The following is a 15,019-nucleotide window of genomic DNA, read 5'->3' as shown; positions in this document are numbered from 1 at the left end:
CTGTGGCATTGTGTTGCCTGACAGTCTGTCAAAACATGTTTCTGGACAACTTATAGATAGCTAACATCTGATATGATGTTTGCTTGAGCATTGCACAGGATTGTGCGTAGGGGCTGTTGTGTTGATTCGGTCGACGCTGGTGCCTAGCTGGCTCGAGAAGTTGGAGCAGAAGCTTGCAGGTAGAAATGCTAATTTTGTGTCCACCCATCCATTCGCTTTGCCAGGCACAGCATCTATGTGCTTTGAATTCTAGTCTCACTTTTAAGAATGAGAAAGATGCACACTTAACAGCTAAGTATTCATGTTCAGTTTGTATTGTGTTTTGATTTGAGCTAATTTGTTGAAAATTACTAGGAAATGCTTGTGCAGTTCCTATGGGCCTCGTGTATTCCCATACGAACAAACAGAGTCCACCCATGTTGGTGATGAATGACTATATATATTGCTTAATCCAAATTACATTCTGCAGATGAGAAGAAGGATGCCTTTCTTCTTGACTGTTACCTTTTTACTGGTTTATCTGACGAATTCAAGCAAAATACTGTTGTAAGTAACACACCAGCTGAGAATCTGGACTGTGTGCATGTATGCTTCCATTATTCTGTTATGTCACTATTTATTAGCTTTTCAATGCCAGGTCGTTGCATCTGGGAGAAAGGATGTAGCAGAAAGAGCTGGCCAACTCTTCTCTGGTACTTCCAAATTTGTTCACTTTTTACTAATGTTTTATTCTTGGTCCTCATCTAGGATGCTGTCATGCTGTAATGATGCTGATTTTCTAAGCTATCTGATATTTGCAGGTCTTGAAAAAACCATTTACTTTGTCGAAGGTGAATTGGGCTGCAGCAGGTTGCTTTCTTTTTTCTGAAAATATCAAATACCAGATAATAGATGTATCAATTTTTATCCCTTCCAATACTACTGAAACTATTATTGTCACTATTTGAACCACATACAATTTATTTTACAGCAAAATGGGGCTGGTTAATGATTTGTTGGAGAGCATTCATTTCGTTGCTTCTATTGAAGCAATGTTTCTTGGTGTTCGAGCTGGGATCCATCCATCAATTATCTATGACATAATATCAAATGCTGCAGGAAGCTCAAGGTTACAAGGATCATTGTGTTTTTGTGTTTTTGTAAACCTGTAATACTTGGAGGTATGTATTTCAACTTATGAACGCCCTATTTATTGACAGGATATTTGTGGAGGTGGTTCCGAAACTTCTGAGTGAAGATCCTTTGCTTACTGATTCTCTGAAGTCACTAAAGAAACATGCAGTAAGTTTCTTTTCTTCTTCAGAGCATGGTAGGGGATTCCCAGGATAACTTGTGGATTAAATGAATAATTTGGATTATAAATTACTCCTTTGACTCCCTTTTTGTAGCACTGCAGATTTCCTTTCAACCTTGAGTGTCATTTTAAGTAGAAGAATATAAATAGGATGTTATTGTTGTGAAGGTTGCACGGACAATGACCGAAGTCACCTTCTGCCTATAGGAGCCCATGCCCTGCTGTAGAGGTAGGGTAGCTGGGATGTGATAGAGAAATTGGAGGGGCTGGGGTTGGCAATTGGAAGAGAAGAGTGTATTTCTTGCTAGAGGGATTGACCTTGACCCTCAAGTCCTTCCGAGGTAGCAGAGCTCCGTAATATGGCCACTAAGAGGATGAAATCACTATTACTATGTCTGTGGACTCGTAACATTATATGAACTCAACTATTACTGTGTCCATGCACTGAACATTCTATGAAGTCTAACTATTACTATATCTCTAACTGGCCTGATTCTCTTCTGGACTCTTTCTTAATCTTCCTAATTCTCCTCCTTGGTTTCTCCTATTTCCAAGCACCTATCATGGCTAGGAGGTGCTCATGAAATTTGCATTTTTATTTCGTATCTTCCCATGCTTTTGATCTCATAAATTAACATCATCTTGGATAGAGAATTAAAAGATTAGTTAGTATCTGATGTTGCAAACTGTAGAAGCAGGGGCGGAGCCAGCCAACGGGTATGGCCGGTGCTAAACAGACTACTTTCTGCTGATAGTAGTATATATCTCATTTTTCTGTCAATAATCAAAGGATGTTACCTGGTTTTCCTTGTCTTAGGCCAGGGCTAAAGCACCGGTAGCCCTGGGCGTGGCTCCGCCACTGTGTAGAAGGACTTCTACTATTGCATGGCTGATTGTCTGAATGCTTCTGCATACGAATCACTAAGAAAGTTTTCTCTCTTAAACAATATAGAGCTACGTGATGGATATGGCTAAAGCAGTAACGTTCCCTGTGCCACTTCTATCCGTTGCCTATCAACAATTAATACATGGTATGCTGTCAAACCTTCTTTACAGCAATACATTTGAAATTTTCCTCATAGCCTGAACAACCATCCAAAGCTTAAAGTTGCTTTCCTTCTTATTTATGCATGGTTTTGTACTTATCTTCAGGTTCGTCAGCAGTAATTGGAGGTGAATCTGCTTCACCGTTGAAGGTTTGGAATTATTGTCAGCTCTCTCAAGCTGCACAGAGCTGCTTCAGTTTGTCAGATCTATCTTAAAATTTGAAAAATCGTTTTGCAGGTTTGGGAACAATTATTTGGAGTAAACATCATAGATGCTGCCAATCAACAAATCTATGACGCGAGCAAATTAGCTGATCAGCTTGTTATGGCCTCTAAAGAAGTAAAGAGAGTTGGCTTTATTGGTCTTGGAGCTATGGGCTTTGGAATGGCATCTCATTTGCTAAAATCAGGGTTCTCTGTAACTGCTTATGATGTAGGAACTCACACTTATTACTCCTCTACTTCATAGTTTCTCATTTGAATTGCTGCAGTTCAAATACAAGGAATAAAAGAAGTTCTCAACTTGATTTGTTCTTTCTAGTCATACTAGTAGTTCTGTACATTGTTTGCATTTCAAATAATCTAGACAATAATACGATGGATGTTAAATTTTACCTCTGTGGTTTTAAGCCTTTGATTTGCCAGACGATTCTGTGAATAGCCTAGATTAATCTCAAGGCATGAGAAAGGACACAGTAATCTGAATAACACAAGAATATATCCTGAACTCTTCTCTTTTTGGTAATCCATTGGGCACATTGAGCTTATACAAATGTATGTGCTCTTAGAGTTGAGGAAATAGGATACCCCTCTCACCCTTACTTACATATCGTTGTCTGTACATGATGCTATATAAAAGATGTTCTTCTGATGCCACAAAACAATAATTTTATCTCATTTTCCCATATAGGTGTACAAGCCAACAATGGCCAGATTTGCTGATTTAGGTGGATTGACTAAAGATTCTCCTGAGCAAGTATCAAAAGGTACATTGAAATCTTGTTGTACGAAATATAGTATCACCAATAAAAGTTCGCCAGTGTTTATAATTATCTGATTTCATGAGGTCAGCTCAGACCTCATAATTCTCGTGTACTTTTTTGCTCCTTCATTTTAGAGTCAAACTATAAAAGTACGCCAGTGTTTTATAATTATCTGACTTCATGAGGTCAGCTCAGACCTCATAATTCTCGTGTACTTTTTTTCTCTCGAATCTGGTTTTCCCCCTCATTTTAGAGCCCATCTTGTCACTACTTAACTAAAAGCGACACCACGCGAACAGAAATACCATGTACTATGTATCAATGATGATGCCATGTCTGTATTATTAACGAGAAATTGGTTTCAGATGTGGAAATACTTATTATCATGGTTGCAAATGAAGTTCAAGCTGAAAGTGTTCTGTATGGAAATGCTGGTGCTGTGCCAGGTAAAGTTTACTATGAATCCTTTTCGTTCTAGTTTTCCTGACTATTTGCATCTCTCAGGTAGTTCACTTTTTAGTTGAGCTCTAGTTACACGGTTGTTGATATCCTTGTCTTTCAGCATTGTCAGCGGGAACATCCATTATTCTGTCTTCTACAGTTTCTCCTGGATTTGTGACTCAACTCAAGAAAAGATTGGAAGGTAGCAGCTCTTTTCTATCTCTCTGTCACGACATTGAATAAGGAACAAGATCATCAAACACTTTGGTTATCGGAAATTCCATTCGGCTCCCGGGTGCATATGCTCCCACCACCCCAAAAACATATTTTTAATTTTCAAAACAATTTAACAATTTTTTTTGCATGTACATCTCGACAATCTATGTGCGTTCGTACGCTTTCACAGAAAACCGATATTTTTTGTGGTCCATGTAAAAAAAGAAAAAAAAACATGTCTCACAAAAAGCCTTATTTTTATCACCAAAATTTGTGTATTTTACACAGCCCAAACGACAAGTCGATTTTTCATGGAAAGACTATGCGCACGTAGCATGTGAAGATGTACACGTTAATTTTTCGTTTGGAATTTTTTGACATTTCAAAATTATCAAAGATGCATTTCAAAATAAAGGGAGCATATGCACCCAAGAGCCAAAACATCACTCCCGTTATCGGAAATTCCATTCGGTGTAAATATTAAAGCCAACTCATAGAAATCTAAATCTGTTGTCTGTGATTGTGGATGAGAGTTCAGTCCTATCTTTTCAGTGTCTCACAAGTACCGTTTTACATTGCTCAACTGAAAACAACAGATTCACTTAGTAATCATTTGCAGAAGTGACAATTACTGTGCAGTGACAGCCTGTATGTATTTAGCGTTTAGAGTCCATTGTTATGAAGTAAGGGCATGTTTGGTTTTTGCCTAGGTTGCCCCTGCCAACTCACGGGCGAGCCAAAATACTGGCATAGATTTCCGCCAGCCACATCTGGCCAACTTTTTGGTGTAAAATTTTACTGAAGATCTGAAGCTAGCATGGGCATGCCAAATAATAGGCTCCAATCCAAACAATGCCCAAGCACTTGGTCAAAACCAATTATTTGGCTTGGTAACCTGGGGCTCCCACCCAAACAGACCATAAAGTTCAAGCATTAAGTCCTGGGAGTGCTATGAAGAGCAACTCCAAAAGTGAAAATTTCCGAAAAATTGACAGCTATTATACAATATAGATCTATTATGACGCAAAATTCTAAATTCTACATTTGACTTGTACATCAAGAAATAAAATCTACTGCTATAGCTGCTCCATTTTTTCTTTTCCATTTTATTTTTGGCTATTAACAAACATTATTTGAAATTTTGTTATCTCCATGTGTAGGTTGCATTTTGTGTCTTGCTAGATTTATGTCATGTCAATTGTGTCTAGAGAACTTCAGTTTTTTTTTTTTTTTTGTAAATTTAATATCGTTTTCTATGCGTTGATGGTACGGTAGCACCCCAAAACCTTGTAAGCTTGTAGTACCAGAAGTGTAGAACTGCTTCCATTTTAGATATGTCGGCAATGTTGTTTACTGCTTTCTCTTATGATTTTATTTGGAATCATGAACTACTTCTGTACAGCCGAAAGTCGAGAGATAAAGTTGGTTGATGCTCCAGTATCTGGTGGTGTCAAGAGGGCAGCAGATGGGACCCTAACTGTATGATTAGCAACACATCAATTTAATTATAAAGTGAAGATGTAACCTTAATTGATAGATAGATTTGAACTTCTTTTGAAGGTAATGGCTTCAGGAACAGATGAAGCTCTGTATTCTGCTGGTAGAGTTTTGTCAGGTAAAATAGGTTCTCTGAAGACCATCATATGTTGTTTAGAACATATGGACACTGGTCCATGATTCTGATTTTTTTGCATGACAGCACTAAGCGAGAAGCTATATGTCATCAAAGGAGGATGTGGAGCTTCGAGGTGATACACATATTTCCTAATAATGTGCCTTGCTTATATATATTTACTATTTTTTGTTAGTGCTGGGCGGTTGTTTATATATATATATTAATTAAAGATGTCTGAATACTTTTCTGTGTGCATAAATCAACATATCTCTTCTGCTATTGTTCCCAGTTCTGTTAAAATGGTCAACCAACTTCTTGCTGGGGTCCATATAGCCTCAGCAGCTGAAGCAATGGCATTTGGTGCTCGACTAAATTTGCGAACAAGAAGAGTTTTCGAAATTATTCAACATGCAAGAGGTTACTCGTGGTATGTTTCCATTGTTTAACTGCCTCACTGTAATCCCTTTTGCTTCTTGACTCTTCAGTGTTTATACTTCTGTATGTATGTTGCCCAAGTAATAAAGTGTTCTAGAAGAAGAAACGAAACAAGTTCTAGTAGTTTTTTCTAACTAAGCTATCAGCTCCCTGTAGGTCAACTGACCAGTCTTTCAGATATCCAGTGATATGTTTTAGAATGAGTGAAGGTGCCTATCTGATAATCGATACACTTAATGTATTGCAGGATGTTCGGAAATCGTGTGCCACACATGATTGATAATGATTACACACCTTATTCTGCAGTGGACATATTCGTCAAGGATCTTGTATGGATAACCGATCTATGACTTATGCATTATATGAACTACTGATAAAATATCATAATGTGTGTCTTGCCTATTTCAGGGTATAGTATCTCGTGAAAGCTCCAGCTTGGGGATCCCATTGCATGTCTCTAGTGTTGCTCATCAACTGTTTGTTTCAGGTAATTGTCTGTCATAAAAGCAAAGATCATTTCTCATTCTATGCTTTTGTTCCAAATGTTTTCTTAATTGAATTTTGTTCCAAATGTTCAACAATGCATATTTATCATTGTACAATGAGAACGATCCATTTGATGCCATTTCACCCCTTTATTCTATAATAATACCACTGTACTACAGGTATTTTTTATAACAGTCTTTTAAAAGAGGGCTATTGTTTTATCTGTTTGATGTATTTCCAACAGGTTCTTCTTCTGGGTGGGGTCGGTGTGATGATGCTGCTGTTGTCAAGGTGCGAAGTTACCCTATGTTTTAGCAGCTAGCACCTCTCAGTAAACAAAACTTGAGAGAAAGTAAGATAAATTGATAAGCCTAATTTAAATTTTCTTTCCTTAACTTGCATGGCGGTTGCATTAGCACAGGTCTATGAGACATTGACTGGTGTAAAAGTAGAAGGAAGGCCACCCATGCTTGATAAAGACGATGTCCTGCGTTCTCTTCCTGCTGAGTGGCCTGAAGTTCCAATGGATGATCTTGTTTCCTCTGCATCTCATGATAGCAAAAAAGTTCTTGTAGTTTTAGATGATGATCCAACTGGAACTCAAACAGTTCATGATATAGAGGTCTTGACTGAATGGTAAACCAAAGCATATTTTGTTATCTTAGCTTAAATATCCTTCCGATTATCTATTGTTTTTCGTTTGCCCATGTTCCTTACATAAATTCATAAGCCTCACTCGTAACTCTAAAATGCAGGCCTGTTGAAGCCCTCACAGAGCAGTTTCTGAAACTGCCAACTTGCTTTTTTATTTTGACAAACTCTCGGTCAATGATTGCTGATAAGGTAGGAAAGTGTAATCTTACAAAGTTTATTTTTATATTCTCGCAAAATTTGTTTTATCTTTGGTGTCTTTAAATATATGTTCAAACCTTTTCACTTATATAGGCCGCACTACTAGTAAAAGATATCTGCAAAAATCTTGAAGCTGCAGCAAAGATTGTCCCTGGTATTAGCTATACAGTGGTCTTGAGAGGCGATTCTACTCTACGTGGCCATTTCCCAGAGGTTATTATCTGAAGTGCTCTTTCTCTCTTGTTTTTCTGTTTCATTTCCCTGACCATACATCACATCGTTCTACTTTCCAGGAAGCTGATGCAGTTGTTTCAGTATTAGGTGACATGGATGCTTGGATAATCTGTCCCTTCTTTCTTCAAGGTGGGCGGTACACTATTGATGACATTCATTATGTTGCAGAGTCTGACAGGTAATCTATGCAGGATCACTATCCAATGCATTTAAATACAAATTAACACATAACATTATTATTGTCCAACAATATCTTACAGATTGATTCCTGCTGGAGAGACTGAGTTCGCCAAGGATGCATCTTTTGGCTATACATCTTCCGATCTCAAACAGGTATTGTTGTGGAACTGTTTGTTTGGTGAAGTGAAGAGCAACGATCTTAGAAATTTTATATTACTTGAATATATAGTGGGTTGAAGAAAAAACTAGAGGAAGGATTTCAGCAAACCAAGTTTCGACAATTTCCATAAGTCTTCTGCGTAAAGAAGGACCAAATGCAGTCTGCCAGCATCTCTGTAGGTTGGAGAAGGTATTTAATAATAAACATGTACCATATGAACATTCATTTTCAAGTCGTTTTGTACATTTTTGTGGATAATATAGTTATTGCACACTCATTTTATAGATCTTTCACACTCTCATTTCTGTTTGCAGTCATGGCAGAATACATGCTAAAATGAAATGGATAATAAAATATTACAGACATTTTAGGGACTAGAGAACTGTACTGACCATCAAACTCGCCTATCAATTATCAGAAACCCCTTTTCCTTTTTGTTCTTATTTCTTCTCCTCTTGATTTACCTCGAATATTTCCTGACAGGCAGTTTGACTCTTTTTTAGGGCTCTGTGTGTATTGTCAATGCTGCTAGTGAGAGGGACATGAATGTCTTTGCTGCTGGAATGATCCAGGCATGATATAACACTCCATTTCTACAAGAAGCATTTGTTGATAGTGTGATAATATGTCTTATTCGTAAGATGGATGCTTTGTTTTGATATATTGTTCTTCTCTTTGTATATTAACCCATCAGGCTGAATTGCAAGGAAAGCGATTTCTATGCCGCACAGCTGCAAGTTTTGTGAGTGCTAGAATTGGGATTGAGCCAAAGCCACCGATTCGTCCAAATGACCTTGGGCTAAAAAGAACTTTAGCTGGAGGTCTCATAGTTGTTGGTTCTTATGTGCCAAAAACTACGAAGCAGGTTAGCGCTGCAACGCTTTAAGATGCTTTTCCCCATATTTATCTCATTTGCATGTTCTTTCAAATTTGTTAGGTTGATGAGCTTCGCTCACAATGCACGCAATCCCTTCGAGTGATAGAGGTAATTTATATCTTGGCTTTCATGCCTAAACATGATCCGTCACTCAGTGTATACATCTACTTGGATAAAAACGTAAACAGTTCCAGTACTATTGCAAGTTAAATTGTTTTCTTTCAGATCAGTTTGAGTTGTTAGTATCATGTTCTCTTATTTACTCATTGCAGGTGTCTGTTGAGATGGTCTCACTGAAATCAACTGAGGACAGAGACCAAGAAATCAGCAGAGTTGTTGAATTAGGAAATGCTTACATACAGTCCAGGAGAGACACTCTAGTCGTCACCAGCCGCCAACTCATTACAGGAAAAAGTTAGTATCTCTCTAATTATCATATGGCCATTTGTATTATTTGTTCCATTAGCAATCCGGTGATAAAAAAGTGAGTCAGTTTTGATTTCTAGCTTCCTAATGCCATCAATTCCCCGAGCCACATCTCACCCGACAAATTGATGACAAAGTTGTGCTGGTAATGACTTTGCAACCAAAAGTTGGGAGATTCTGAGGAAGCACAAAAATATCCCCGAAAATCTACTCCCTCCGTCCTGAAAAGCATGTCGAAGATTTATCTAAATTCGGATGTATCTAGACTCCTTTTCGGGACGGAGGGAGTACATTGTATCAGATGCTCAGAGCTTAATCTTAATCCCTGAATTCAATTCAGATGCACTCTGTCGTTACCGGTCAACCACAACCGTTGTCATTCAGTGACATGTTACTATTGTTTGCTATGTTTTGATGCCAAACAAGTATTTTATTTCTTGGGTACCTTCCATGTTGCAGCTCCTGAAGAAAGTTTAGAAATTAATTACAAAGTGAGCTCAGCACTAGTAGAGATTGTGAGAAGAATTGATACACGACCCCGTTACATCCTTGCAAAGGTAACAAATAAACAACTGTTTTCTTCCTTCTGAGCACATTGTATTGTTACTTAGTTCACTATATCAAACTGTATGCATAAGATATAGCTTGTTATATCCTGCAAAATTTGCCAACTTCTGAAACTGTTACTATCCAGTCAAAATGTTTGTTATGTTTTCTTGGAACTTCGCCTCATACTTTATTAAATATTAAGATAGTATAACACCAATATGGCTACATGTTTCCTTCAGAAAAAAAAACAGTGTACATATTCAACCGTGCTAGCTATCTCAAACAAAATGACTGATCCACGAGTTGTGCATGAAATATGCTTCTGGTGTTAGTCTTTAAAATATGATTTCTTTACAAAGGGAGGAATCACTTCGTCTGATCTTGCTACGAAAGCTTTGGAAGCTCGCCGTGCCAAAGTAATGGGACAAGCTTTAGCTGGTGTACCGTTGTGGCAGCTTGGCCCTGAGAGTAGACATCCTGGTGTCCCTTACATCGTTTTCCCTGGTCATAAACACTCTTATCTCATTTCCATACCAACAGACAGATAACATTACCTTTTTACTCAATGAACTATCTTGTCGCTCCCCTAACGACAGGTAATGTTGGCGATAACAGTGCTCTGGCAAAAGTGGTCCAGAATTGGGCTTGCCCTTCTAGAAGTTCAACAAAAGAACTTCTCCTTGTAAGATTTATCCACCATGTTAACTTCTAGTTAAGAATATACATCATATTTTTCTTCAAATACTTCATTAATTATTGTTCTTATTGTGAAGAACGCGGAGAAGAGTGGATACGCAGTTGGTGCTTTCAATGTATATAACCTTGAGGGAATTGAAGCTGTCATTGCAGCTGCAGAGGCTGAAGAAAGTCCTGCTATTCTTCAGGTTAGGAATTCTTTAATAGTAATAATAGAATGTTTTCTTGGGAAATTTCTGGTATGAATTACATAGTTTATCATGTTCGGTGACCCTTTATACCATACCGGAGTAGTGGAGTATCCATGATATGAGTTGAGTAGTAAAAGCTTGCAACAACTAGCTCTAGTGGAATAGACGCAATACAGCACAGCTGACATGGATTTGTACCAGTTCTTTTTGTGTAGACGGAACTGCATTGCTTGAGTCCATGCGTCTGTTAGATAATGGAAGTAGATGAGGGCGATGACATGGAAAGCAGTTTAATTGACAGAGAGAAAGTAAAGTTGGCGTCTTGGTTCCACATGTCAGTGGAGTAATTCCCTGTTTCCGCTGTCCACCGGCCCATCTTCCCCACCTTTCCTTCCCTTCCCTGTCTCTACTGGTGCGCGATGCTCACCCACTCACCATGGAAGACTCAAAGTCATTCGCGACAATTACTCCAACCATGGGTTGTTGCGTTCGTCGCGCTGTCACGTTCTGTTCTGCTTCATCTCACACTTTCAGTCCAGCCACGCTGTAGTTCCTGTGTCACCGAGGGCTCTGGAGTGCCCCGCCTCCATGCAGCTTCCATGTCCCCAGAGAGCAGGTTTGGTGCTTGCGGAGTGCTGTGACCTCGAGTGATGCCTTGGTTAACAGCATTTCGCCGAATACATGGTGAGCAGGGTGATGGCGCTGTTGTAAGATTGCAGCTCCTGTGGGAGAGAGAGTAATATGTGTGTAACAAGTTGGACCGCATGAGCTACCTATCTGTACCTTCCGTGACCACCAGGCCAAAGTATTAGCACACTTCAGTAAAGTTGCCATGTCATCTTGCATTCTTACTCTGTGCAAATGCTGAAAGGGAGTCCGGTTAGAAATGGTGACTGAGTATTGGGATTGTGGCTTCAGATTTTCCAGGTGACGAAGGATAGTAAGAAAAGCTTAAAGTTGAGGGAGCACCACATATGCAATTTTCTCAGGATAATTTTATTGCAGACATCTTAATATCTATTTTTTTGTAGTTGGTAAGTATTATCTTAATTTCTAACCATGTTTATTGTGTTCATTTAGGTTCATCCCAGTGCCCTGAAGCAAGGTGGAGTTCCATTGGTAGCATGCTGCATTGCTGCAGCAGAACAAGCCAGTGTAAGAGAAACTAGAAAATATAGTATGCTTGAAGAGTATACGCGGACATCCAACGATGTGAATAAAAAATTGACAGATGTTTATATAACTTGGGTTCTCAAATATTACAATTCAGCCACCCTTGATTTATGTTCTATAAAGGTGATCATTCTGTGATCCTCTAACTCAGGTACCTATCACCGTTCACTATGATCACGGGACTTCCAAGCAAGATTTGCTTGAAGCTCTTGAGATGGTATGAGAAAAATATGCGTTATTTTCTCAAGCTGTACTGTACCGAAATCATGAATGAGACTGATAATTTACTAGATCTCATTCTTGACTTTTCTCCTGACTTTTTGCTATGACCCTTAATTTTCCAGGGATTTGACTCAATCATGGTGGATGGTTCCCACCTATCTTTGGGGGAGAACATCCTATACACAAAGAACATATCTTCATTGGCTCATGCAAAAGGCATACTTGTGGAAGCTGAACTTGGGAGACTATCAGGAACTGAAGACGGCCTGACAGTGGAAGAATATGAAGCAAGATTTACTGATATTGCTCAGGTCATTTTCTCTTCCCCCAACAAATTTCAGCTCCATGGCCCTCTATTCCTGTATCAATTGTGAACTTATATGGCACATTTTTTCAGGCTGAGCAATTCATTGATGAAACTGGTATTGATGCATTAGCAGTATGCATTGGAAATGTTCATGGAAAATATCCTCCCAGTGGACCAAACCTCAGACTTGACTTGCTAAAGGTCAGGCAAATGCAATCAAACTATGAAAATCTTTATGTGATCTTAGTGACAGAACATAAGATTTTTCTAAGAAAGCATCATAGCATGCCACATTCCATTAGCGAATTGTTGTTCAATGCATCGAAATGCAAGGCTTTTGCGTTTTCGCGATTTTTTTTTTGCGAATTGTTGTCTATATAGTAATGCTATCTTGCAATTGTACTAACATCTTGGAAAAATGTCCAGTTTTCAACCTTGACCTCTGAAACCAGTAGTTTTTCAGCTCACACCCATGTGGTTTTGATCTGACCTGACATGTGACAGCACATTTTTATGCCATCAGTTTGCTATGTAAGCAGCTTTAGTAAAAAAATCAAGAAAAATGGGATAGTACAATTCATAATTTTATTGAAAAGAATTAAACTAGCTAGAAAATCAAAACAAGGAAATCCATATATTGGGTAAATCCCCACGTGTTATTTGTGTTACCAGACCTTCTACCCGACTTTCTGTTTTTCCTTTTTTTGTGAGAACCTTTAAATTGTTTTTAAAAATTATGATTTTCCCGATATTTCTACTTAATCTCCTGGCATGGAAAGGTGGATAAGTGTATAAGTGACGGCACCTGCCTGCCATGTGTTGTCTGTGTTTTCTGGTCAAGTTTAAAAACAGTGGGTTTCATAGTCAAAGGTTGGAACTTAACTTCTGTAACAGTTCAGGGGTGTCAAGTGGAACTTTTTCCCAACATCTTGTGAAGTATTATGTGAAGATCAAGCAAATTTGTGCAGTTGTATGTGACTTCCTAACTCAGTGTGTTTGAAACGATGACAGGATCTTCGTGAGTTAACCATGAAGAAAGGAGTTAGTTTGGTTCTCCATGGAGCATCTGGCCTCCCACATGAACTTGTAAAGGTTTGATATACTGTTCCCTTCCTTATTAAGATCAGTGAAGTTGTAGCTTGTAATAGTTACGCTCAAGTTCCGTACACAAGTTATCTTGAAAGGTTTAAAAAATTTGGGGAATGGTGAGGCTTATCATTTCCAACCATAAGGCAATTCATGGTTGTGGACTTGGTTTTAACCATAAAACTTTCAATCATAAGGTTAAAAGATACTTAATGCTAGAGTTTGTGAGTTCAAAACGTGTTTTGTTATTTACCATAGAAAAAATATACCACCCACCCACCCACCCAAATACCAGTTTTATTTTCCCTAGTAAAATAAGTCAGGCATATAACTAAATTTATAGTTAGTTTTTCCCTCCCCTAAAGAAATCTATGGTTAGTTTCCAAAACAATTTTGGGGCTCATCCTCTGGCCTTCACAATTCCATACTAAGCCCATCAACTGATGAGCTCGATTGCGTTATCATCTACAGTCATGTTTGAAATTCTATTTTGCAAGTGACAGTAATCTCGAACTACTGCTGCTTTCTGAAATTTCAATTTCTGAACTTCTGGAGCAGGAGTGCATAGGTTTGGGCGTGAGGAAATTCAACGTGAACACGGAGGTCCGCAACAGTTACCTGGAGTCCCTCAAGAAGCCAGAAAAGGACCTGGTTCAGGTCATGGCATCTGCTAAGGAGGCAATGAAAGCTGTCGTAGCAGAGAAAATATGCCTCTTCGGATCTGCAGGGAAAGCCTGAATGCAGCACCACCGTCAAAACTGAAGCTAGCAACGGTCCACCATCAGGGTTGCGTTGCTACTCTATCGGGTCAGCGATCCTGCCGAGCCTGTGACGCCGGACTGCCCGAACTAGTTTCACAATAGAAACATGATGCACTTCCTTATTAAAGAATAATAAAATAATACCGCAGTGGTTGCAGTGGAGCCCTTGATCTGAACCCTGCTGTGTGTCGGTCACGATTTCTTGTACAATGTTTACTATGAATTCATGACCGTGATCAGTATTGACTTTGGGCCTTGCTACACCGAGGTCGACCTTGTTTTAGGATAGAGCAAGGTCACCCGGACTTTCTATTTTTGGAAAGTGGTCCCGTTTGTTTGTTTTTGTTTGTTTCTAAAAATAGCAACTCGGTGGGCAGCCAAAACACGTGGGTTGTGCCGTCTCTGACTTTTCTTCTACCCAGCGCAAACGAATCCTTCTCTTCAAGCGTGACTTTTCTTCCTCGGTGGCCCACTTCTATATTTATACGTTGCACCCCGAAAACTACTGCTACATCCATTGGCTTTCCCTCTACCTCTCCACTGAACCAAGGAGAATACTGAACGCGGCCGCTACATCCCCAACAAGATACAGGAAAAAATAGACCACAAGAACACCAAGGAAATCAAAATTGATCTCCTTAACGCTAAGAAACTAGAACGGCGCTGCTACATCCCCAGGCGTCATCCTTCTGTGTTCCCACTCTATCCCTGGATCTAACAGTTCCATCTATTGCCTGCTCCATCCATTGCCTCTGTGTTATTTCATCCAAAAATAATGGAACGAATTCT

The 15,019-nt window shown here is 39.0% G+C and overlaps 1 protein-coding gene across 1 annotated transcript; it reads left to right on the top strand.

Moving 5' to 3' along the window:
- Window positions 1–470: 470 nt before the first annotated feature.
- Window positions 471–14,266, top strand: LOC124699671. The gene is made up of 38 exons (XM_047232223.1): window positions 471–546; window positions 638–692; window positions 801–849; window positions 971–1,108; window positions 1,200–1,281; window positions 2,247–2,325; window positions 2,447–2,490; window positions 2,579–2,773; window positions 3,251–3,326; window positions 3,689–3,769; window positions 3,886–3,966; window positions 5,383–5,459; window positions 5,541–5,595; window positions 5,680–5,728; window positions 5,885–6,022; window positions 6,278–6,359; window positions 6,439–6,517; window positions 6,761–6,807; window positions 6,938–7,152; window positions 7,272–7,359; window positions 7,462–7,581; window positions 7,662–7,780; window positions 7,863–7,935; window positions 8,012–8,131; window positions 8,446–8,514; window positions 8,637–8,807; window positions 8,880–8,927; window positions 9,092–9,233; window positions 9,705–9,802; window positions 10,154–10,298; window positions 10,391–10,476; window positions 10,568–10,678; window positions 11,762–11,836; window positions 12,006–12,071; window positions 12,199–12,387; window positions 12,474–12,584; window positions 13,395–13,475; window positions 14,028–14,266. Exons 4-38 carry the CDS (start codon window positions 975–977, stop codon window positions 14,205–14,207), a joined length of 3,606 nt encoding a protein of 1,201 aa, XP_047088179.1. The 5' UTR covers window positions 471–546; window positions 638–692; window positions 801–849; window positions 971–974; the 3' UTR covers window positions 14,208–14,266.
- The last annotated feature ends 753 nt before the right edge of the window (window positions 14,267–15,019 follow it).

The sequence above is a fragment of the Lolium rigidum genome, chromosome 1 (assembly GCF_022539505.1).
Source record: "Lolium rigidum isolate FL_2022 chromosome 1, APGP_CSIRO_Lrig_0.1, whole genome shotgun sequence".
Taxonomy (NCBI): Eukaryota; Viridiplantae; Streptophyta; class Magnoliopsida; order Poales; family Poaceae; genus Lolium; species Lolium rigidum.
This window is presented reverse-complemented; position numbering and strand designations above follow the sequence as displayed.

Bases quoted from the DNA above. Each gene is read 5' to 3' on its own strand.
- LOC124699671 (XM_047232223.1), top strand. From the start codon at position 975: ATGGGGCTGGTTAATGATTTGTTGGAGAGCATTCATTTCGTTGCTTCT. The intron at 7,153-7,271 runs GTAAACCAAAGC...TCTAAAATGCAG, and splicing joins ATAGAGGTCTTGACTGAATG to GCCTGTTGAAGCCCTCACAG. The intron at 8,132-8,445 runs GTATTTAATAAT...ACTCTTTTTTAG, and splicing joins ATCTCTGTAGGTTGGAGAAG to GGCTCTGTGTGTATTGTCAA.